General features: G+C 41.8%; 1 protein-coding gene across 2 annotated transcripts; it reads right to left on the bottom strand.

Moving 5' to 3' along the window:
* Positions 1-575: 575 nt before the first annotated feature.
* LOC311517279 (beta-Ala-His dipeptidase-like) lies at positions 576-23,920 on the bottom strand. 2 transcript variants are annotated; one of them, XM_084622003.1, is made up of 9 exons: positions 23,831-23,920; positions 20,401-20,491; positions 15,047-15,191; positions 11,840-11,983; positions 10,782-10,944; positions 9,253-9,335; positions 8,964-9,160; positions 7,546-7,629; positions 576-5,568 (listed from the first exon to the last, which is right to left on the bottom strand). In XM_084622003.1, the coding sequence occupies exons 4-8, from the start codon at positions 11,912-11,914 to the stop codon at positions 7,575-7,577; spliced, it is 573 nt and encodes a 190-aa protein (XP_084478129.1). In that variant the 5' UTR covers positions 11,915-11,983; positions 15,047-15,191; positions 20,401-20,491; positions 23,831-23,920; the 3' UTR covers positions 576-5,568; positions 7,546-7,574. The 2 variants fall into 2 exon arrangements, with proteins under 2 accessions (XP_084478129.1, XP_084478130.1); XM_084622004.1 differs by lacking the exons at positions 15,047-15,191; positions 20,401-20,491; positions 23,831-23,920 and adding an exon at positions 12,070-12,115.
* Between the last annotated feature and the right edge of the window lie 944 nt (positions 23,921-24,864).

Genomic DNA, 24,864 nt, shown 5'->3' with positions numbered 1-24,864 from the left:
ACTTATTTAGCTTTGCTCACAATTCTAGTAAATAAAATTGGGTATGTTCTTAAGGGTTTGCAGAATCAAGGCCTAATCCAGAAGTCCTTGTGCAAGCAAAACATTAGCTGAATTTTTTGGAAGTTTTATGTGCTTTAAGGACTTCAGGATTGGGCCCTACGTTTTCTTTAATGTTCTGCAACTTGAAGAGGAAGACATTACTATTGTAGAAGTGGCAATATTAACAAAAACAATATTTGCAAAGGAAGTGTGTTATGTAACAAATCAGTTATTTTCTTATTTTTTATAAACACATATAAAAACTCATTTTAAACTAACAAATGTACTACACAAAGTGACTATTTAATTAAATTTTAACTTTACGTAAAGAATTTTAAAACAATTCTGAAATTTAAAATATGTTCATCAGTTTTAAAACCATCAGGATGTATTTGTTAAAATGTATCAATATGAGACATGCATGAACTTTTAATAGTATAAACAAAAGATTATAAAAATAGCTTTTTTTAAATAAAAGCAAATATATTTAGAAAGTACAATTATGAATTATTCTGCAATTCATATGCTTTCAAAACTGCCATTGATTTTACTGCGAATTTTGCTTGCCTAAAGAATGTGAGATCAGTTCTTTTAAAGTCCAGGGCAAGTGCTATATTAATAATGCTGTGCAGTTTAGCCAGCAGAGGCTATACTGTGGACAGAGAGAGTTTTAATATTCCCAGTCCCATTTCCGTAAACCAGATGCCTGTAGCCAGAAGTTTCAAGTACATTGCTCTCAGTACACCAATGAAGAGACTCTGTTAATATCAGTCTTTTTATTTTGAAATTATACCAATGTAACTGAAAGCAGAATTTGTCTCCATATTTGTATCTACATCTCAGTTTCATTTACAGATGGCCAAAGCTTTCCTGCTCAAACAACCAACCAACCCAAATTTTGTATATACTTCTAATATTTAACATTATTTTAAAATACATAAATAAATTACATCAGAAATTACTGTCAGCCGGAAAGTGGAAAGATAATTTATTGGCTAATAAAGAAATTAGCAAACTTTTAAAATGCTAAAGGTAATTATTAAAAGACATTTAGAGAAAATAGAGTTTAAAGTTACAATGATTCTCACTGATGGTTGGTTCAGCTCTGTTATATGCTGAATTTGGATAATAGAATGGAGTAGCGTAGGGTCCATTGCCCTAAAGATTTCTTCTCCACTCCTACATAACAGACAAGAGCTTGGCTATGCAGTTACATTCGCTACTCTGATGCCTGCCAACGCAAATGAAAGAAAAGGAAACCAAGCACCTTTAATGTACAAAATGCACACTAATTTGTGCAATTTTTGCTCATATGTTTCTGAAACAAATTCTATAAATGTAATTTCTCCAGATGTCTACATTGGTTGTCATCATAAAAGTAACAGTCTGAGCCTGAACTGCAGCAAACAATCCAAAATATTCCCAGAATACTTGATCTAGAAAGGGTGATTAAATGGTTTGTGTGAATTTGGAAACTCAGTGTCCTGCACTGCCATGCAAGAAAATGAGGTATGACTCAAATCCTAGTCTCTTGCTTCTCTCTGTCAAAAAGGTCTGGGAGTGCTGTGGAGATGTAGTGTATTTAACTCCTGGCATGATCAGTTTGTAGTGAGACCTACCATCTCCCCAACAGAAAATTCTGAGGACTAGTTCATAGGCCTGCTAATGGTCTAGGCAGCTAGTGAGAATACTCAAATGAGTAAAGCTGCATAAAGAAAAATTTGGTCTCATATCAGCCAAGTCTCACAAAAGTGGGTGACTGGGGAACAAAATGGCTGATGTAGTTCAATGTTGATAAAAGCAAAGTAATGCACATTGGAAAACATAATCCCAACTATACATATAAAATGATGGGGTCAGAATTAGCTGTACCACTCAAGAAAGAGATCTTGGACTCATTGTGGATAGTTCTCTGAAAACGCAGTATGCAGCGGCAGTCAGAAAAGAGAACAGAATGTTGGGAATCATTAAGAAAGGGATAGATAAGACAGAAAAGATCATATTGCCTCTATGTAAATCCATGCATGCAGATGTGGTCGCCCCATCTCAAAAAAGATATTGGAAAAGGTTCAGAAAAGTAACAAAAATGAGTATGGATATGGAACTGCTTCCACATGTGGAGAGATTAATAAGACTGGGACTTTTCAGTTTGGAAAAGACAACTAAGGGGGGATAGACAAGAGGTCTATAAAATCATGATTGGTTTGGAGAAATTAAATAAGTGTTATTTACTCATAACACAAGAATTTTCACATTACCAAACGAAATTAATAGGCAGCAGGTTTTAAATAAACTAAAGGAAGTGTTTTTTTCTCACAACGCAAAGTCAATCTGTAGAACTCCTTGCCAGAGGATGTTGTGGTTGTGAAGGCCAAGGCTAACAGGACTCTAAAAAGAACTATGTAAGTGCATGGAGGATAGGTCCATCAATGGCTATTAGCCAGAATGGGTAGGGATGGTGTCCTTAGCCTCTGTTTGCCAGCAGCTGGGAATGGGTGATGGGAGATAACTCACTTGATGATTGCCTGTTCTATTCATTCCTTCAGGGGCACCTGGCGTTGGCCACTGTCAGAAGACACAATACTGGGCTTGAGAGACCTTTTGTCTGACCCGGTATGGCCATTCTTATGTCATTCCTGTCCGAATTGTCTCACAGGCAGGTGGTTTACAAAAGAAAACTTCATGTCTGCTCAAAATATTGGCAAATACTGGTATCAGAAATTCAGTCACTTGTCCACTTAGTAACTCACCGCTGAACTGTCCCCAATTATACCCAGTATAGGAAGGAAAACTGTGCAGGGGTTCTCAAACTTCATTGCACCGTGACCCCCTTCTGACAACAAAAATTACTACACAACCCCAGGAAGGGGGATCGAAGCCCGAGCCCTGCCGCCCTATGGGGGGAGGCAAAGCCGAAGCCTGAGCCCCACCACCCGTGGCTAAAGCCCTTGGGCTTTGGCTCTGGTTGGTGGGGCTCGGGCTTTAGCCCTGGGTGTTAGGGCTCAACCTTCAGCTTCGGCCCCAGGCCCCAGCAAGTCTGACACTAGCCCTGGTGACCCCATTAAAAGAGGGTCGTGACCCACTTTAGGGTCCTGACCTACAGTTTGAGAACCACTGGATTAGAGTGTTCCTCGTGTATTTCAAATCTTGTACAATGCTTACAGTGTACTGTCCTCTGGTATCCGTGCCTTGTCATGGAAAGACAGCTTGTGTGCTCTAATGATCCCCAAAGCCTGTGTCGGCAGGGGCTTTTTGCTCCTGGTAGGTTGAACCATGCCAGACTGATCTGTGGGGGAAGGGGCCAGACAAAACAAACCCTGGTCCTCCAGGTTGGGGGTTAGGCACAGGGCTAACAACCCTGTCCTGTAAAAAAAAATATGTTACAGAAACAGTGATGGAGAAATCGACCATTACTGTGTGTGATGGCCTTCAGGGGTCAATGAACTGTATAACTGCCAGTGGTGAAAGCCAAAAGGAAGCCACTGGCATGAAGACTGAAGTGCTCAACACCAAGACAAAAACTAAACTTGGTTTTTAGAACATACGGACAATGTACAAAACAGGGAAGTTAGCTCAGGTCACAGCAGAGATGAGACGCTACAGCTTACCCATCCTGGGTGTAAGCGAGAGCAGATGGACGGGATCAGGAAGATTAACAACAGCCTTGGGAGAAACTTTGCTGTATTCTGGATGGGATGATGGACAACACCATAAGGGTGTTGCAATCCTTTTGAAGAAGGGAGTGGAGCATTCCCTGCTTGAATGGAAGTCCATCCGCAGCAGATTTATGAGAGCCAGACTGAAAGGGAAACAATAATATCACTGATTCAGTGCTATGCTCCGACAAATAACAGTGATGAAGAAGTAAAGGACAAATTCTACCTTACACTACAGGCGGAGTTAGAGAGAGTACCATGCCACGACCTAACTATCGTCATGGGAGACCTGAATGCCAAGGTCGGTAACTACAACAAACGACAGAGCAATGTGAAGACAAGGGTGTGGCAACATGAATGAAAACGGAAAGAGGCTTGTTGATTTCTGTAATATGAATGACCTAGTCATCACCAGAACCCTATTCCAACATCGTGAAATTCACGAGCTGATATGGTGTTCTCCAAATGGCAGAGATAAGAACCAAATTGACCATATCATGATTAATGGCAAATGGCAGCGCTCACCGACAGATGTGAAAGTGAGAAGGGGTGCAGATGTTGGCAGCAACCACCACTTTGTGACAGCCTCTATCTAGTTAAAATTGAGATGTGTGGGTCCACCAAACAAGGGACATAGACGTTATGCAATTGACAAGCTAAAGTCTCCTGAAATACAGAAAGCCTTTGTTCTGCAGTTAAAGAACAGGTTTCAAGCACTTACATACCTTGATGAAGATAGGGGGAATGCAGATGACGAGATCAACAAGAAGTGGGACAAAGTAACAGCAATTTATAAACAGCAGTGAACCCTGTCTAGGGTGCAGGCAGAAGAGAAGGAAGTGGTGGATTACACCCAGCACATGGAATGCCATAGAAATCAGATGAGCCCTGAAGAAAAAAGTTTTAGACACAAAATCCCAGAAGTTGAAGGACAAATACCACGCGCAGTAATAGCAAGGCACACCGGGAGGTCAAACGCCTTGTGAGACCGGACAAATGGCATTATATTGATAATCTGGCAACACAAGCAGAGGATGCAGTTGCCTGTGGTGAACAAGGAACCATCTACAAAATGGCATGGCTTATCAGTGGTAAACGGCAGACACCAACAAACACTCCCATCAGAAACCAAACAAGGACACCTACTAACAACCGAAAAAGAACAAGAAATGCGCTGGACAGAGCATTTCAAAGAATTGCTGAACAGGGAGTCACCTAAAGAGGAATCAAACATCCAGGAGGCAGAAGATCTTGATATCAACACAGACACCCCAGCTATGGAAGAGATCATTCAAGCCATCAAATCCTTAAAAAATGGGAAAGCTCCTGGCAACCTGAATGCAGAATTGTTCAAGGTAAATCCTAAGTTAGCAGCATCTATCCTGGCCCCTCTATTTACATCAGTCTGGGAAAGGGAAAAAACGTTATATATATAACGTTTTCAGAAAAGAGCAAGCTGGTTTTTCGGAAAGGGCGTGGCTGTACAGACAAGATCTTCATTTTATGAAACATAATAGAACAATGCTTAGAATGGCAGTGGTAACTCTACATAAATTTCATAGACTTTGAGAAGACTTTTGATAGCATTCACGGGACCAGCCTATGGCACATTCTGCAGGTATATGGAATCCCTTTCCATATAATCAACATCATCAAAAGCTTTTATTTCAACTTTACGTGCAGTGTTGATCACAGTGAGCTCAGTTTTGAAGTCAAAACAGGAGTACGTCAGGGGTGTTTCATGTCTGCAATCCTCTTCAACATTGCCATCGACTGGGTAATGCAGCATACAACAGAACACATGCCAAGACGTACTAAATGGACACCCTTCTCATCCCTTGAAGATCTGGACTTCGCAGATGATCTTGCTCTTCTATCACATACCCAACACCATATACAAGAAAAAAAACTTGACTCAGTGCATTCAGCCAGCAAATTGGACTGAAAATCAACCACAATAAGACAGATATCATGACCTTTAATTAAGTGCCTATCATCAAAACACCTAATACGGCTATCACGGAAACCTGTCACCTAGAAGTCTGTTTGTCTGCACACAGTTTGAATGCTAGTTGCTGTTGCAGTGCCTGCATAAATAGTTGCTTCAATAAAGATCTAGTATAGTGTAAGCAGTGTCAGGATGAGCTCCACCCTGACATCTGGTGGTGAGGTGTGGCAAGTTGTGGAAAAGAACTTCAGGGGCCGATCTCATTTGCATAGGCACACCCACCCCGCCTAGAATGAGGCCATAGCTGCCCAAATGGTCACTTTGGCTGCTGTGGGATCCCCAGTGTCTCTGTTATTGGGGCAGGAAGAATAAATTGTTATTACCCTGATTATGGGAACTGCTTGGAACTGTACGTGGCCTTTTGTTATGATGGAGGGATTCACCATCAACTAAGTAGCACTCGCTAGGCAAGGGTCATGGGTTCCAAAACTGTGTGAAGGGAGACAGGCTGGGGACAAGTATTAATACTTGGTGGCATGGGCCCCTTGGTAAGGGCCTTACATGCTAATTGCACTTCCTCCTCTCTCCACTGTGGAATATCAGAGCTAATTTTGATTTCATTAGAAGTCTAGTTATAGGCTGCTGAGCTCACTTTGGGCTGACAGTGCACCAGCACTGGGGCTCCCCTACTACACGCTGAATTCACCTAAGAGCTGAAATCACTGAGTGTTGTGTTAAGTAGTGAGGGAGCCTGAAGATATATTGTGGAGCAGTTCGACGCGGAGCAGTGTGTGGATGGCAGGAGCTGCTTGTGGGCCGTGGAGCTGAGCGAAGGAGTTCGTGGGGCGGCTGGCGGAGCGGAGCGCCGCTATGGAGCTATGGGGCGGTCAGCTTCAGATCACGTAAGGTGCCTCTTACCCCCGTCCCAATTCCACCCAGGTTGGGAGGTAAAGCTCCGCAGATAAACTTTCGAACTCTGGGGCTGCCCTGACCAGGGACAGAGACTTTTGGGGCATTGGACTTTTGGGACTTTGGGTGATTTGGGGTTGCTGGACTCAAGAACCAAAGGGAAAAGGGCATGCCCCAATTTGCCTGGGGTGGGTTTTTTTTTGCTCATGGGTTGTGTTATGAATCCTGTTGGTGGTGTTTCCCCAACATAATGCCACATTGTTTCTCTCTGTTATTAAAAGGCTTTTGCTACACTCAGACTATGTGCTTGCGAGAGGGGAAGTATTGCCTCTTGGAGGCGCCCAGCGGGGGTGGTATATATTTGTCCCAGGTCACTGGGTGGGGACTCGAGCTGGTTTGCATTGTGTTATTGGAATGGAACCCCTAGATATTGAACCCGGCCCTTGTTGCTGCCAACTCTGACGGGCAGAAGGGTTACAATAGTTTAACAACACAGAGTCCTTTCATGTTATTATCCAGTACATGGTACATGAAACAAACAGAATTGGGGTTGCAATGTTAACAAATACATTAAAGTAAACACAGGTTGCTGGTGTTGCTTTAAAATAAATATGAGCCTAATTCTGCCACCCCTACTCACACAGAGTTGTTCCTTTTTTTGTGAGTTGCCCATTTAAATTTACTTGGCCCTATATAATTAAAGTAAAATACACCATTGGATCAAATGCTGCAGCACTTGCAATTATGCATACTATGGATCCAAACCTGAAATCTTCTTTACTTAGTCCTTGCTAAAAAAAAGTCTCATGGGAATTAATACGAGTTTTGCCTGAGTAACAATGTCAGTACCAGGCCCAGTACATGTAATTCATGTTTTTATATTCCTGTGCTTTTTATTAGTTGGTGAGAGTAAGAACAATACCTGATATACTTTGAAATGGACCATGACAGTCCTAGAAGATGACATTTATTCATAGATAATGAAATACTTACTTAACAGAAATATTAAGTCATTCATTGCTTCATGTAATATTCCTCCAAAGCCCCCGAGTGTAAGTCTCGTTTAGCACATTGCACCTGCAAAAATAGGATAGATGAACACACTTGATACTTCCTTTAAAAACCATAGGGAAGGCAACGGGAAAAGTCTATGGTCATTTTCATTTCAGGATTTCTAGGTACATCATCACAATTTATATGCTTGCCATTTTGTTCTCTTTTCCTTCACTGTGGAAAAAAAACAAATGTGCTAATGCACCTTTCTTTAAATAATATTTATTTGACTTAATATTAAAGAATCTATTATCCATTTACTTCTTTTGATGCTGACAGACTAGTTTGACAATCTTGAGAGCCATATTTTTGAAAAACATGTGGGTATTAGAAATGAGAACTGACATTTTCATATTTTCTACTATTCCAAATGTAATGTAGAGTAAATATATTTTCTGGACAATCAGGATGAAACTTTTAGCACAAAATGAAGTGCCCGCTTCCCTTTTTATTGTCCTGTCATTGGGGGCGGGCTTACTATGAAATGGCACAATATCTCTGGTTTTTTTAGTAAAACATTGTGGCGTTTACATAGCTAGGAAGCGGACATGATGAGAGATGCCTGCACAACAGTGGTGTCCTAGCTGCCTTTTTCAGAGGTGGAGGCAGTGCAGAAGAAGATAAAGCAGGAGCTATACTTCCAACTTCCTGCACTGCTGTTGAACCAACGGGCACCAGAATAAGAGTTTTAAATCATTTTAAGATAATAGATTATAGAGAATGAAGTAGTTTTTATGGAAAATAAAAGATATTTTGATTAAAATAATGTGGCCTCTTTTTTGTCGTTCGTCATTATAAATTCACGACTTCTGCCTTTTTCCCTTTCCCTACTATCAGACTGTGATTTTTTGTTATAATTTATGAAGATAGACCACTAACCCTACCAATGATAAATCTCTGCTTGCAACCTTAAATCCCATGTGTTTCATGATCCTAGATAAATTCCTTGGAGACTGGCATGTACAGGAAATCCTTAATTCATTAGCTAATAGTTTGTAAAGCCCTTTGAATATATAGAGGGACAAATTCTCCTATTAGTTAATTTCAGTGGGGTTGCACTGGTACAACTGAAAAGATAATTTGACCCATAATGTGCTTATAGGTGAATTTACTATTGTTATTTTCTATATACCAGTACTACAGAGTAGTGATTCCTTTAGTGCAGCCTTAAAATTACTACCATATATAACAGAAATGGAATCATTATATAATCCTGTATCTATCTTTAACCCTGTGAGTTTATATATTCAGTAGGGCTGTTAGTGTTTGGACCTGGATAAATATAAAGCCACTTGATAAGTACTCAGCTAATATTCAGTTAATGTGAGTATAAGATCATGCTCCTTTTTGCACTATACCTCAAGAAAGAAGTGGCAGTTTCCTCTTGTCCCATATGTAATACCAGGTTTGTTGCTGAGCCATGCAGTGTCAGTGACCACAATGTAATCGACGTCAGAAAAAATGTACTATTTCTCTGTTCAACTAGCATATTTAGCCCAATGGACCCTACTTCTTCCATACCTTCAAGCAGAATCTTTACATTAACAGGAAGTTCCTATAAGGAAATGTTTCAAAAAGATTTATAAGCAATTAATTACATAGTTGAAAATAGCAAACTTATAGTTAAAGGAATAAAAAGTCACATACATGTTTTTGAAGTGCTTCAATTGCATTCAGCACAGCGAGAACTTGTCCTTTGTCATCAGATGCACCTCGTCCATAGAGATTGCCTTGAAAACAAAATAGAATGAGATCATGATAACTAATAAAGTTAGTTCGTTAGGCAAATGCAGACAGTGATGTTGCACAGGTGTAATAGAGGCATAGTTTATCTGTAGACATCTTATTACTCATCATTGTGCTCTGAACAAATAGGAAAGAAACTAGCTAGACTTTCAAAGCTCAGGATGAATTTGCCAGGATGGCCTTTAGAAAATTATCTTTTTACTTGTAAACTGACCATATTTTATGTGGAAATTACTGGGACACAATAAATATATAGTCCCAGGATGCAATATTTTACTGAATCAATTTTTAGCATAGAATTTACCCTTTAAACTATTAATAAATATGAAATCTTTACAAACTCCATAGTATTTCCTCCTTCTATTTATGATCTTGCATACAACTAAAATAGTTTTTTGACAGGTTGTATATGTAACACAGAGCTCTACGTGGTCTGTAGAAAAACAATCAGTATATGAATAACAAGGTCTCCTGTAGCCAGGACAAGCTATCCCTGTGATGTTCAAAATGTAGCAGGAGTACTCAACCTTTGCTATTCCAAATTCCAGTATTGGATTGTACTGTAATAATTGCAAAGTCCATATTTACTTGTAGTAAATGTTTATATTGGGCACTCTTCCTTTTGTATGCTCATTTCTAATTAAAGTTCTTTGGTGGGTGATAGTTGAGTAGGAGAAATATTATAACAAGCTGAATGGAAGGGGCTAAAGCGAGGTTCTCTTCAGCATTGCCTTCCAAAACTGGCAGAAAATAATAGTACAAAACAATATGATTTTGCAACCTTATTCTGATGAGACCGGGAATGCCCACAAATTCAGCACAGCCATCCATACAGAGTACTCAGCAGGAACATAAGCAGTCTGAATGGGGGAAAATAATAACTGATCAAGGGAGCTAAATGTCTGAACCATGCCTCCTGCCCCAGAATTCTCCTGCTTTTCTAGCCATGGAGGAACAGCAAAGCATGGATTCTGTGGGTTTGACAGGGACTGGTAGTGAGACACAAAAGTTGTACCCTATTTGGACACCTCAGGTGAAATCCTGGCTGTACTGAAGTCTATAGCAAAACTTGTGTGGCTTCAGTGGAGCGAGAATTTCACCTCTAATGTCTGGTGTAGGTACATGTGCAAGATGCAATCTGAATTTGACACAAGATCTTCCTTGCATCTGTATTTTTAGGACAAGTACTTATTTTTGCATATAAGGAAAGAAAAGTTCAAAGGATTTTAGTGGAAAATCTATTCACAGACAAGGAAGGCATTTCCCAGAAGGTTTTTCTGTTTTACCTGAAGAAAATTATTTGTTTCTATGTTATTTGAATGATCTTCCTCTTTTTCTTTCATGGTAGGGAAGCTGCTTTAGTATAAAGGGTCTCACTGTATAAATGATAAGCCAGTTGCTGAAAGCTTTCAAGCTGCTCAAGCACTTACTATTTTTCTCTGTCAATATGTAAAGCTCTGTTGACCATCCATCCTCAATTTTTGCCGGCTGCACATCCATATGCCCATAAAAACATACCATAGGCTTTTTTTGATCTTTTACAATGTTTGCCAAAATAACTGGTGGCAAAGAGATTTTGTTTCCATTGGGTAGCTAAAATAAATCAAAGAGCTTCATTATATATATACACATTGATAGAGGCTTCCAAAACAAGCATTTATAGATGATGAAGTCACTGGAGTTTGCACCAGGAATGATTTTGATCCTACTTGTCTTGATTTTTGAATGTTTTCTGTTTAGTTCTGTCATTGTAAAAATAATTTGAGAATGACTGATTTATAGAAGCAGACTAGAAACTACATCCTAAGGCTACTATGCAAGGATATATCATTTTCTGGAGCAGTGAATGGTTATATATGCAGCAAAAGAGTAACAATGCTAGCTGTAGCACAAAATAAGAAATGGTCTTAGGGACATACAAGCCATTTTGTTGCAGGAGGTTGGTCCTGGTTCCAGTCACATAACATTAAAAACATCACTGGTATGTGCACTGCCTTGGATTTAAGGGGATAAGGAAAAGTTCTGGAAGCTCTAGTGCTAGGAGACAGATGATTCCACCAACACCCAGTTCTACTCCTTCTAAGCCTTGGGAATGAGGAACAGAAATTATGTTTCCTGCTGTCTCCTGTCATCTCCTCTTCTGGGCCTCTGAAAAAGGAGAGGAAAGGATCTTCGTAGCTCACTGGTTCCCCTGCCTCGTAAACATGATTTTAAAGTTGATGATGGCCCTTTACATTCTGGTCACTTAATCCACCAGGATTACACTATTGGTTCCTGTGTATATAAAATGAGGCTTTCTTTGTAGTCTGCATTTTACTTATTGATGCAAAAGCCAAAGAAAAACCATGCTTACAGTTTCAGTGGTAACCCATTTTATAGGTGTGCTTCTTAACTTGTACAGCGCTTAGATAATTTGTTATCGCACTAGACAAAAGCTGGTAATAGATACTTAGATTTGCATCCTGAAAACACAGTGAAAATGTATTACCTCGTGCATGCCCAGATCTACCATCTCAACTGTTCCACCTAACTTTCTTATCCTCTCTTCTGCCAAAAGCATCATGTTTGTAACCAGATGTCTCTCTGCAGGGTCATTGGAGTTACTTTCTATGGCCACCCAATCTTTGAGTCTCTGCGGGATAAGAAAATTGAAGGTGATGATCTATATGCAGTGTATCGCTCTAAACTGATGTCACGGCCCTCTGAAATGAAAGTTACCTGAAAACATTACTGTGACCCTGGCACACGAGGTGCCAGCCGATGCCAAGGCCCAGGGCTTTGCTGAACACTGACAAATGCATACCTGGAAACCAGTCTGGCTTACCTAGGTGTTAGTATGGTTAAAGTAGATATTAGTGTTAAAAGAATGTGTTTAGTGTTTAGACAATGCTTGTAGGATGCTGCATGCATTAATCCTACTTATAATGCCTGTCTCCCATGGTATACATTTATATTGAGTGTTTTCATTGTAAACCTCTGTAATCATGAAACTCACCAAACAGGAAAAGAAGCGTTAATTAGTGTAAAGCACTGGTCCAGCAGACAAGAGGGCCTTTGAAACCAGATGAGCCATTGTAAGGCATCAAAGGGACAAAGACCTGGTTGATTGCCCTCCCAACCTACATGAAGAGGAGCCAGGCACCGGCACTTGTTCTATCAGTTTGGGTTCTGGGGTGAAGGGGATAAAAATCCCTGACATGGGGAACTGGATCTTTATGCTGGTTAGCGTCTGAGGGGCAAAGATTCCTAAACGTAAGCAAGAGATCCCCATGCTGCTTGGCATGGGTCAGCCCTAAGGGACACATAGAGCTACTTATTATAGAAGCATATATTACCTTTTAAAATCTAAGAAAAGAAATGAGAGTTATTTATGAGGTTAAAACAGGAAACATACACACACATTTGTGTATGTGTATGTTTCCTGTTTTAACCCCATAAATAACTCATTTTTTTCTTACTTAATAAATCTTTAGTTAATTTATTACAGGACTGGCTACAGGCATTGTCATTGGTTTGAGAGCTGAGTACAATTTACCTGGGGTAAGTGACTGGTCCTTTGGGACTGGGAGTAACCTGAATATTTTGCAATCTTTGCTGTCTATCACATAGTCCAGCTTGCCTGGGTATCAACATAGACTGGAATGCCCAGGGGACTGTCTGTGACTCCACGATAAGACTGTTACAATGCTTTAGGAGTTCACATTTTTCACTGGATTGGTTGAAATCTAATTGGAGAACATACAACTAATTCGGGGTTTCTGCCCTGCTTTCTGCTTTCAGTCTGCCCTGAGGTTGGCACTCAGGGTTGTGAGCCACTCCAGACAGCTTGACAATCACATTGATTGTTCTATCCTCAGTCACATAGCTTTTAAATATCAACTATGGCCTGAATCCTGCAGAGCTCTTCATAGATACAGGGTCTTCTCTCCTATGCAGAACATTCCTGTATTGGGACCTAAGCAGATTAAACAAATTAAGAAAGCTAAGAAATTGAAATGTGGTTCTACTCTGCAAATTGATTATGGATGAATGGCACCTTCTTACTTCAGAAAACTGCTCCTTGTGTGTCCTTAGGGTCTTCTTTTTTGTTGTTCGCGGCAATAATAAGTTTCTGTTGTTCTTCACTAATGATAGCTCTGCAGAGCCAATGCAGTTGAGAGAGAGCTGAATTCTAGTGCTTCTTGTGCATCATCAGTAGAATTGTTTGTTTGTTAAATTCCAAACAGTTACACCTCTACAAATCCATTGAAGAAAATGGTTTTGCACGGGTGTCCTTGGAGACATATTTCCTAAACAGTGAGGTTGTATAGGGGTCAGTGATGGCCTAATTTTGTCATCAGAACCTTTATCACAGAAGATGATATGTTAAAGGAAAGAACTCAGCTTAAGTTGTAGATTCCAGGTCAAATTTGCATGGCTAACATTTATTAAAAATTTATTTAAAATATTTTTATTTGTAAACTGAACACATTTCATATGGAAATCAAGGAGGGTCTAATTCTGCCAAATGTATTCATGTTGGGTTGTAACTTCCTCCACCAGTTGTCCTGTTGAAATAAATGCAAATGCCTGTGTAGAAAGGTACTAACTCAGTGTGAATTAGGGTTTTAAAAGTGAGCTCTAAGAAGCTACAACTGTGGAATCCTATAATGTCACATTTTAACATTTAGCCTGAAAATTTATGGAAGGTTCATTGAAATTTAGCTTTCTAATAAATTAAATATGAAAATGATTTATTAAATCATTACAGTGCCCCTTGTGTTATTTATTTTGATGTTTAATTCCTTTAAACTGTCCCCACACTTCCAGTTACCAATATGGTATGCTTTTTTTGTATTCACAGTGCATAGCTGCATAGTAGAAGTTGTCAGGGGAGATGCTGGAAGTTTTGGTAACTGGGTAGGGAATAGATGAGGCTCTTTAGTTGGATGTTTCTGTTAAAATAATGAGTAGCAGGATTGTTAATTTCAACATTTAAAATGTCATTTTAGGCTTCTGGGTCAAAAAAACTACTGGAAATGAACAGGTCAGTTCAAAGGTATTGTTTCAGGCTGGTTGCAGAGTGAGGAAGACAACATTAAGTCATTTTACACAAAGCTCAGGTTTTCAAGGTTATCTTCACTATCCTGAGCACTACAATATATAAATATATAAAGCTTATATTCCAGAACACAAACTTATAGTAACGGTTTGGCAAAGGGTACATTCTGTGATAAATTGTGTGATTATAGATGCACGGAATACTCCTAGGAAAAATCTTGCATATCTTACTTAGGTAAAAAAACTGCAATGATGAGGTTTTGGCCTTCTTTGATTCCTTATTCCTATTTATAGTTAAAAAATAATTGCCCTGTACATAGTACTTTTAGAAGCTAAAGTTTATTAGCGGAAAGAAACAGAAAACTGATATAAGTCTGCTTACTCCTTTGTAAAACACTTTGAGATCTACGGATGAAAACTTTATACAAGAGCTAGGTGTTTATTATTATTGCTACTACTCTCTTATGAAAATCTTATTAAATATTACCCAAAAATAATTCATTGCATGTATATATCACTTTTCATCCAAAAAGAGCAAAAAATACTATGACCAGAAGTAAAATACCAAGTGTGCTATGATGACTAATTGAACCATTTTAGGATTTTTTTTTTAATGTCTAACCTACTTTGAGAATTCATATGACTAGAAACTTACATCGCAAACATTCTTACTGTGCAGCAATGGGCCTTACTTGTACATATTCATTTTGATGTTCTTCGATATACTGAAATATTTGATCTGAAGGCACAGATATTGCTGTAGTAAGTGACATGAACGATATGGCAAACACCAAGACAGTCTGTAAAAGAAAATTTGAAATGTTGTAAAAGAAGTTAATCCTTTGATTCTCAGACTTTATACAATGCTCAGTCTGTGTGTTTCCAGGAAGATGTATTGCCATTGCAAAGAATGACCTGGGTAGTTTAGTTAATACCAGTGTCAGGTAGTGCTTAAACACATAGGAAGACATTTATTTCATGTTATTCCAGTTCTAGCTCCATTCTTGGTCCCTAATAATCAGAGCTCACAGTGTGAAACAGGAGTGCTGGAGACCTGGTGGTTCAGTCTCAGGAGGCAGTGAGGCTGTGTGGCCTACCCTGAAGGCAAAGTGGGATCCCTTGGAGGTCTGGCTACACTGAAGCTGTTTCTCCTGGATACTGTTCAAAAGCTAGGAGTACAGCACCAATCCTGTGGATCCATGACACAGTGGTAAAACCCATTTTAGGTACTGGGTGTATTTCTTAGCCCTGGTCTACACTAGGACGTTAGGTCGAATTTAGCAGCGTTAAATCGATGTAAACCTGCACCCGTCCACACAATGAAGCCCTTTATTTCGACTTAAAGGGCTCTTAAAATCGATTTCCTTGCTCCACCCCTGACAAGTGGATTAGCGCTTAAATCGACGTTGCTGGCTCGAATTTGGGGTACTGTGGACACAATTCGATGGTATTGGCCTCCGGGAGCTATCCCAGAGTGCTCCATTATGACCGCTCTGGACAGCACTCTCAACTCAGATGCACTGGCCAGGTAGACAGGAAAAGAACCGCGAACTTTTGAATCTCATTTCCTGTTTGGCCAGCGTGGCAAGCTGCAGGTGACCATGCAGAGCTCATCAGCACAGGTGACCATGATGGAGTCCCAGAATCGCAAAAGAGCTCCAGCATGGACCGAATGGGAGGTACGGGATCTGATCGCTGTTTGGGGAGAGGAATCCGTGCTATCAGAACTCCGTTCCAGTTTTCGAAATGCCAAAACCTTTGTGAAAATCTCCCAGGGCATGAAGGACAGAGGCCATAACAGGGACCCGAAGCAGTGCCGCATGAAACTGAAGGAGCTGAGGCAAGCCTACCAGAAAACCAGAGAGGCGAACAGCTGCTCTGGGTCAGAGCCCCAAACATGCCGCTTCTATGATAAGCTGCATGCCATTTTAGGGGGTTCAGCCACCACTACCCCAGCCGTGTTGTTTGACTCCTTCAATGGAGATGGAGGCAATACGGAAGCAGGTTTTGGGGACGAAGAAGATGATGATGAGGAGGAGGTTGTAGATAGCTCACAGCAAGCAAGCGGAGAAACCGGTTTTCCCGACAGCCAGGAACTGTTTCTCACCCTAGACCTGGAGCCAGTACCCCCCGAACCCACCCAAGGCTGCCTCCTGGACCCAGCAGGCGGAGAAGGGACCTCTGGTGAGTGTACCTTTTAAAATACTATACATGGTTTAAAAGCAAGCATGTGAAAGGATTACTTTGCCCTGGCATTTGCGGTTCTCCTAGATGTAGTCCTAAAGCCTTTGCAAAAGGTTTCTGGGGAGGGCAGCCTTATTGCGTCCTTCATGGTAGGACACTTTACCACTCCAGGCCAGTAACACGTACTCGGGAATCATTGTAGAACAAAGCATTGCAGTGTATGTTTGCTGGCATTCAAACAACATCCGTTCTTTATCTCTCTGTGTTATCCTCAGGAGAGTGAGATATAATTCATGGTCACCTGGTTGAAATAGAGTGCTTTTCTTCAGAGGACACTCAGAGGAGCCCATTCCTGCTGGGCTGTTTGCCTGTGGCTAAACAGAAATGTTCCCCACTGTTAGCCACAGGGAGGGGGGAAGGTTGAGGGGGTAGTCACGCGGTGGGAGGAGGCAAAATGCGACCTTGTAACGAAAGCACATGTGCTATGTATGTAATGTTAACAGCAAGGTTTACCCTGAAAGAGTGTAGCCACTGTTTTATAAAATGTGTCTTTTTAAATACCGCTGTCCCTTTTTTTTTCTCCACCAGCTGCATGTGTTTCAATGATCACAGGATCTTCTCCTTCCCAGAGGCTAGTGAAGCTTAGAAAGAAAAAAAAACGCACTCGCAATGAAATGTTCTCCGAGCTCATGCTCTCCTCCCACACTGACAGAGCACAGACGAATGCGTGGAGGCAAATAATGTCAGAGTGCAGGAAAGCACAAAATGACCGGGAGGAGAGGTGGCGGGCTGAAGAGAGTAAGTGGTGGGCTGAAGACAGGGCTGAAGCTCAAATGTGGCGGCAGCGTGATGAGAGGAGGCAGGATTCAATGCTGAGGCTGCTGCAGGACCAAACCAGTATGCTCCAGTGTATGGTTGAGCTGCAGCAAAGGCAGCTGGAGCACAGACTGCCACTGCAGCCCCTCTGTAACCAACCGCCCTCCTCCCCAAGTTCCATAGCCTCCACACCCAGACGCCCAAGAACATGGTGGGGGGGCCTCCGGCCAACCAGCCACTCCACCGCAGAGGATTGCCCAAAAAAAAGAAGGCTGTCATTCAATAAATTTTAAAGTTGTAAACTTTTAAAGTGCTGTGCTTAAAGTGCTGTGTGGCATTTTCCTTCCCTCCTCCACCACCCCTCCTGGGCTACCTTGGTAGTCATCCCCCTATTTGTGTGATGAATGAATTAAGAATGCATGAATGTGAAGCAACAATGACTTTATTGCCTCTGCAAGCGGTGATTGAAGGGAGGAGGGGCGGGTGGTTAGCTTACAGGGAAGTAGAGTGAACCAAGGGGCGGGAGGTTTCATCAAGGAGAAACAAACAGAACTTTCACACCGTAGCCTGGCCAGTCATGAAACTGGTTTTCAAAGCTTCTCTGATGCGTACCGCGCCCTCCTGTGCTCTTCTAACCGCCCTGGTGTCTGGCTGCGCGTAACCAGCAGCCAGGCGATTTGCCTCAACCTCCCACCCCGCCATAAACGTCTCCCCCTTACTCTCACAGATATTGTGGAGCACACAGCAAGCAGTAATAACAGTGGGAATATTGGTTTCGCTGAGGTCTAAGCGAGTCAGTAAACTGCGCCAGCGCGCCTTTAAACGTCCAAATGCACATTCTACCACCATTCTGCACTTGCTCAGCCTGTAGTTGAACAGCTCCTGACCACTGTCCATGAGCCATGGCATTAAGGGGTAGGCTGGGTCCCCAAGGATACATATAGGCATTTCAACATCCCCAACAGTTATTTTCTGGTCTGGGAATAAAGTCCCTTCCTTCAGCTTTTGAAACAGACCAGAGTTCCTGAAGATGCGAGCATCATGCACCTTTCCCGGCCATCCCACGTTGATGTTGGTGAAACGTCCCTTGTGATCCACCAGAGCTTGCAGCACTATCGAAAAGTACCCCTTGCGGTTTATGTACTCGGCGGCTTGGTGCTCTGGTGCCAAGATAGGGATATGGGTTCCGTCTATGGCCCCACCACAGTTAGGGAATCCCATTGCAGCAAAGCCATCCACTATGACCTGCACATTTCCCAGGGTCACTACCCTTGATATCAGCAGATCTTTGATTGCGTGGGCTACTTGCATCACAGCAGCCCCCACAGTAGATTTGCCCACTCCAAATTGATTCCCAACTGACCAGTAGCTGTCTGGCGTTGCAAGCTTCCACAGGGCTATCGCCACTCGCTTCTCAACTGTGAGGGCTGCTCTCATCTTGGTATTCATGCGCTTCAGGGCAGGGGAAAGCAAGTCACAAAGTTCCATGAAAGTGCCCTTACGCATGCGAAAGTTTCGCAGCCACTGGGAATCGTCCCAAACCTGCAACACTATGCAGTCCCACCAGTCTGTGCTTGTTTCCCGAGCCCAGAATCGGCGTTCCACAGCATGAACCTGCCCCATTAGCACCATGATGCATGCATTGGCAGGGCCCATGCTTTCAGAGAAATCTGTGTCCATGTCCTGATCACTCACGTGACCGTGCTGACGTCGCCTCCTCGCCCGGTATCACTTTGCCAGGTTCTGGTGCTGCATATACTGCTGGATAATGCGTGTGGTGTTTAATGTGCTCCTAATTGCCAAAGTGAGCTGAGCGGCCTCCATGCTTGCCTTGGTATGGCGTCCGCACAGAAAAAAGGCGCGGAACGATTGTCTGCCGTTGCTCTGACAGAGGGAGGGGCGACTGACGACACGGCTTTCAGGGTTGGCTTCAGGGAGCTAAAATCAACAAAGTGGGTGTCTTTACATCAAGGAGTATTTCAGGCAGGACTTCACGGAGGGTTCCAATAAGAAATGGTGCACCTAAGTTATTGTCCTTATTGGAACAAGGAGGTTAGCCTGGCCTCTGATTGATACATGGCTAGATTTACCTCCCTGCATCTTCTCTGTGAGTGACTGCAGTGTGATCTAGAAGAATGAGTCCCCTAGACAGGGGAGGAGGCAAATGAGTACAAAACAAATCTGGTCTATTTCTTGTTTTGATCCACTCCATCTATCTTTTACATCTTTGGCTGGCAGCAGACGGTGCAGAAGGACTGCATGCCATCCACATCTCATGGCTGCTCGGCAGAAGATGGTACAGTACGACTGCTAGCAGTCCGTATCGCCTGCCCGCTCACCATAAGATGGTTCAATAGGACTGACTGCAGGACTAAAGAGAATGACTTGGTCAAGTCACTCCAAATTTAGTCCCTGCGCCCATGTCTGCCCAGGCGCTCCTGATCGACCTCACAGAGGCGACCAGGAGCACCTCGGACATGACGATGACAGCTACCAGTCGTACTGTACCGTCTGCTGCCACAAGGCAAGGGGTTGCTGCTACTGTGTAGCAATGCCGTACCGCATCTGCCAGCACCCAGGAGACATAGGGTGACGGTTACCTGAGCGGGCTCCATGCTTGCCGTGGTATGGCGTCTGCACAGGTAACTCAGGAAAAAAGGCGCGAAATGATTGTCTGCCCTTGCTTTCACGGAGGGAGGGAGGGAACGGGGGCCTGACGATATGTACCCAGAACCACCCGCGACAATGTTTTAGCCCCATCAGGCATTGGGATCTCAACCCAGAATTCCAATGGGCAGCGGAGACTGTGGGAACTGTGGGATAGCTACCCACAGTGCAACGCTCCGGAAGTCGACTCTAGCCTCGGTACTGTGGAAGCACTCCACCGAGTTAATGCACTTAATGCACTTAGAGCATTTTCTGTGGGGACACACACACTCGAATATATAAAACCGATTTCTAAAAAACCGACTTCTATAAATTCGACCTTATTCCGTAGTGTAGACATACCCTTAGACTGGTGGAACAAAATGGGGAAACTTTTAAAGTGACCACTGTAACATCACAGCTCCATTCACCTGATGGTAGCAGCTGACACGTTCTACAGAAAGAAGGAAAGATGTTGGGTTAGTAGAGGGAGGGAAGGACCAGCATGACAACAGTTAGTATCTCAGATTCCCACTCCACAACCTCAGATGCCATATGCTTTTTAAAAAAAAGTACATACTGTATTTATAAGTCTGTATTCAGCCTCAGAGGATAAAATGTATTTATAGCACCTTTGCAGGGCTGCTGTTCTGGGGATGCTTTAGAGGAGCACTGAGAACATTCTGAAAGCTGGTGAATAAAGGTGCAGCTGGGTGCTTTACAAAGCCAGGGAGCTATGAATGGGGAGTGGTATAAGAACTACTAAGGTAACCCTACCTCATTCAGGGATTTCCCCCATGCTCAGGGAATCCCTATTCAACCATACCTGCCATTTTTACAGCCCCCTTGCACTGGCAGACTGGTATAATGGAGCCAGAGTACAGGCGAGAATCTGCCCCATAAAATCTACATACATTAGAGCCAGATTCTTCAGCAAGTGGCACAAAAGAACCTTAATGCACCAGCGGTGGCCATCTGAGAATTCTCCCTGTGCCAGGGAAAACGCCACTTCCTTCTGTGCCTCCCATCTCCCACCTCCCTCTCCCCACCTGCTCCCTTTATAAAGGAAAAGAAGGAGGCAGGGAGCATGTTGGGGGTGCACAACAGAGGCCATAGAACTTCCCTGAAATTATTCCTGTGTAACCTGGAGCATATGTTTTAGAAAAATATCCAATCTTGATTTTTAAAAGGATGGGGAAGGGCGGGGGGATGGAAGAAGCCAGCTCTAGCTATGCCCTATGCCCCAGTGAGGTGAGGTCCCTGAGGGAGCACAGGAACAACCCTGAGGGACCATATGCCAGTTGCATAAATTAGGGCCACTCTTGTACAGCCCTACCTTGCCCTGGTGCTGGGTGGCTGTGATGCAGGAAGGTACCATTAGCTCCCTGTTGCCCCTTCCTCTCCATGCCACGTGAGCTCAGTTACTGACTTAGGCTCTCACCCAATATTATTTATCTCGTTAAGAAGCATTTCCGCTCAGCTCTAAGCATTTTGTTGCTGTTTTTAACTTTACAAAATGTGTAATTTGTGCCAAATCATTCATCCCAAGAGTCAACTTTTATTTAATGCAAAATGAAAAGCATAGAGAAGTATTGGACACAAGCTATTGAGCTACCATCAGCACCTTGTAGTAAGTGGAAGGGACTATTAGTTTGGCTCTTCTTTTTAAATGCTGTCTGCACACTTGGTGCTATTTACAAGATAAATAAGAGGTTGACCATCATTGGTACCAAATTATTTTACCACTTCTCATGCTGGAAGGGCATAATGAGTGGGTTCAGTTCTGGGTCCAGTTCTGTTCAATACTGTTAATGATTTAGATAATGACACTTATAAAGTTTGCGGACGATACCAAGCTGGGAGGGGTTGCAAGTGCTTTGGAGGATAGGATTAAACTTCAAAATGATCTGGACAAACTGGAGAAATGGTCTGAAGTAAATAGGATGAAATTCAATAAGGACAAATGCAAAGTACTCTATTTAAGAAGGAACAATCAGTTGCACACATACAAAATGGAAAATGACTGCCTAGGAAGGAGTGTTGCAGAAAGGGATCTGGGGGTCATAGTGGACCATAAGATAAATATGAATCAACAGTGTAACACTGTTGCAAAAAAAGCAAACATCATACTGGATGTATTAGGAGGAGTGTGGTAAGCAAGACACGAGAAGTAATTCTTCTGCTCTACTACACGCTGATTAGGCCTAAATCTAGTATTGTGTCCAGTTCTGGGTGCCACATTTCAGGAAAGATGTGGACAAATTGGAGAAAGTCCTGAGAAGAGCAACAAAAATGATTAAAGGTCTAGAAAACATGACCGATGAGGGAAGATTGAAAAAATTTGGTTTGTTTAGTCTGGAAAAGAGAAAAACGAAAGGGGACATGATAACTGTTTTCAAGTACATAAAAGGGTTTTACAAGGAGGAGGGAGAAGAATTGTTCTTCTTAACCTCTGAGGACAGGAGAAGAAACAATGGGCTTAAATTGCAGCAAGGGAGGTTTAGGTTGGACATTCGGAAAAACTTCCTCACTGTCATGATGGTGAAGCACTGGAATAAATTAAACAGGGAGGTTGTTGAATCTCCATAATTTTTAAGAGCAGGTTAGATAAACACCAGTAAGGGATGGTCTAGGTAACACTTCATCCTGCCTTGAGTGCAGGGGACTGGACTAGATGACCTCTCGAGGTCCCTTCCAGTCCTATGATTCTATGACTCAATAAAAACAACAAGGAGTCCGGTGGCACCTTAAAGACAAACAAATTTATTTGAGCATAAGCTTTCGTAGGTAAGTGGGGTTTTTACCCAAGAAAGCTTATGCTCAAATAAATCTGTTTGTCTTTAAGGTGCCACCGGGCTCCTTGTTGTTTTTGTGGATACAGACTTCCACGGCTACCCCCTGATACTTGACACTATGATTCAATAAGAGTTTTGACAGTGACTTGGCTGGGATCAGGATTTGGCTTTTAAAATAGTAAACAATCAAGACCTCTGAAAATTGTCAAAAGGGGGAATCAGAAGATATTCTTTAAGGTTAATATGTGCTCAGCATGGTATGGCTTAGACCTCTCATTTACTTTCCTTTGTAAAGCACTTTGAAATCATGGATGAAAAGTGTTATGTAAGCACTAGTATTATATAAATTACTATTACTTATTAATTTTGCTTCAGTGGCTGCACTCACTCTTTTTTTTTTCTTAGCAGAAATAAAGGGCTTTTCTTGTTGAAATTTTCATAACTGGTGCCAAATCCTGATGCCAGAAAATGACAAAATTTTCCATTGATTCTTTAGTGGGAACAAGACTGGGTCCTTGAAGAGCTGAAGTTTCTCTAAGTTCATGATACATTGCTTTTAACCTAGGAAGTCTGGAATTCTTTTAATTCTCTATCAAATTATTTAAGTCAATTGAGCCTTTTAAAATTTGCTTTAATTCCTCCCTAAACTCCTTTGAAGTCATTTTGCTCTTTGCATACTCAGTTCTTTCCTTTATTTTGCTCTGCTTTTAACAATAGCGTTTCTATGTTTGCCAAAACTGCAATGTTCTCACACTCTTTACAAAGATTTGTATAAGCACACATACCCACACAGGACATTTGTAACTAAAAGCAAAATGCCTGACTCTCGCATACATCCTCTTTGTGTGCCCTGGGGCTCCCCAAACAGAATACCCTCCTGGCATCTAAATATCTTGATTTTTCAAAAACGCTCAAACTCTCTTTAGGCTGTAGCATAATTGTCTTGTGCAACAGAACAACAACAAGAAAGCATAAAAATGAACCAGGAAATGTTTTACCATGACTGTGAAATGGAGAAGCTTCCAAAATTGTCTCATTAGTGCATTGGTGGTAGAGATGGTCGTAACTGGGTAACAGTCTGACCTGCGTTGACTTCCTTTTATCTCAGGTTCCAGCAGACTCTTGTCCAATAACGCATTCCCACCCCCTTTCTCTCTTGATTTACATTAACAGTTTAGTCTCTCCAAATATTTTGTTAACAATATCTGTAGAGCAAACATCTGTCACATTTACTTAGATTCAGAATACCTAGGCTGCCATGATCAACTTGGAGATAATGGTGTTCATTTTTTGCCTTGACTAATACCATCTTACCTAGGGAATAAATCTCTCCTCTAAACTACAATTCTTTGGTTCATTTGAGACAGATTATGAAGAGGTGTTTCCTTTCCTCAACTGTCTGGACTTACTATAAAGAGAACATTTTTATTAAGATATGTAACCCTGCTATAATATTCTTACACAATTATTTTATGTGAGTCTTGTGGCAGGAGGTTCTTTCTCCCCACTAAGCTGGTTAAAAATAATCATGAGCAAATTCTTGCGTGTGAAATGATTGTTTAGGTTCTGGCCTTAGGTGGCTGCCAATGCAATTAGCCTAAACTAACAGCAATCCAGCACAGAGCTCCACAGATTGCAGAGGATGAAAAAAAAAAAAAACAGCATAGGAAAAGTTGACTTTGGAGAAATGCTGGAAACAGTTAATGCATCTCAAAGGGCTCTGCCAGTATAGATATGTGAAATTAAAGGATCTTTAACTGCTTTAAATTACAGATATGACAGAAACACACAGAAAAACCTGAAAATGCCAGCTACAGAGAAGAGCAGAAAAAACTGCTACTCAGGGAGATTAAAGACTTGTAAAGATATGTAGAAGTTATAATGAAATCGACAGCGTTTGAGGAACCTTAGCTGCATTTTAGGCATGCACAGGGAGAGGAAAATACCAGCAGAACTAAATGATTTTTACTGTCTTCTCCAGCCCAAAATCCACTGGGTTAGAGAACTCAGTGATCTGCTAAATGGACTGGAG

The sequence above is a fragment of the Lepidochelys olivacea genome (assembly GCF_965140295.1).
Source record: "Lepidochelys olivacea isolate rLepOli2 genome assembly, chromosome: 2".
Classification (NCBI taxonomy): domain Eukaryota; kingdom Metazoa; phylum Chordata; order Testudines; family Cheloniidae; genus Lepidochelys; species Lepidochelys olivacea.
This window is presented reverse-complemented; position numbering and strand designations above follow the sequence as displayed.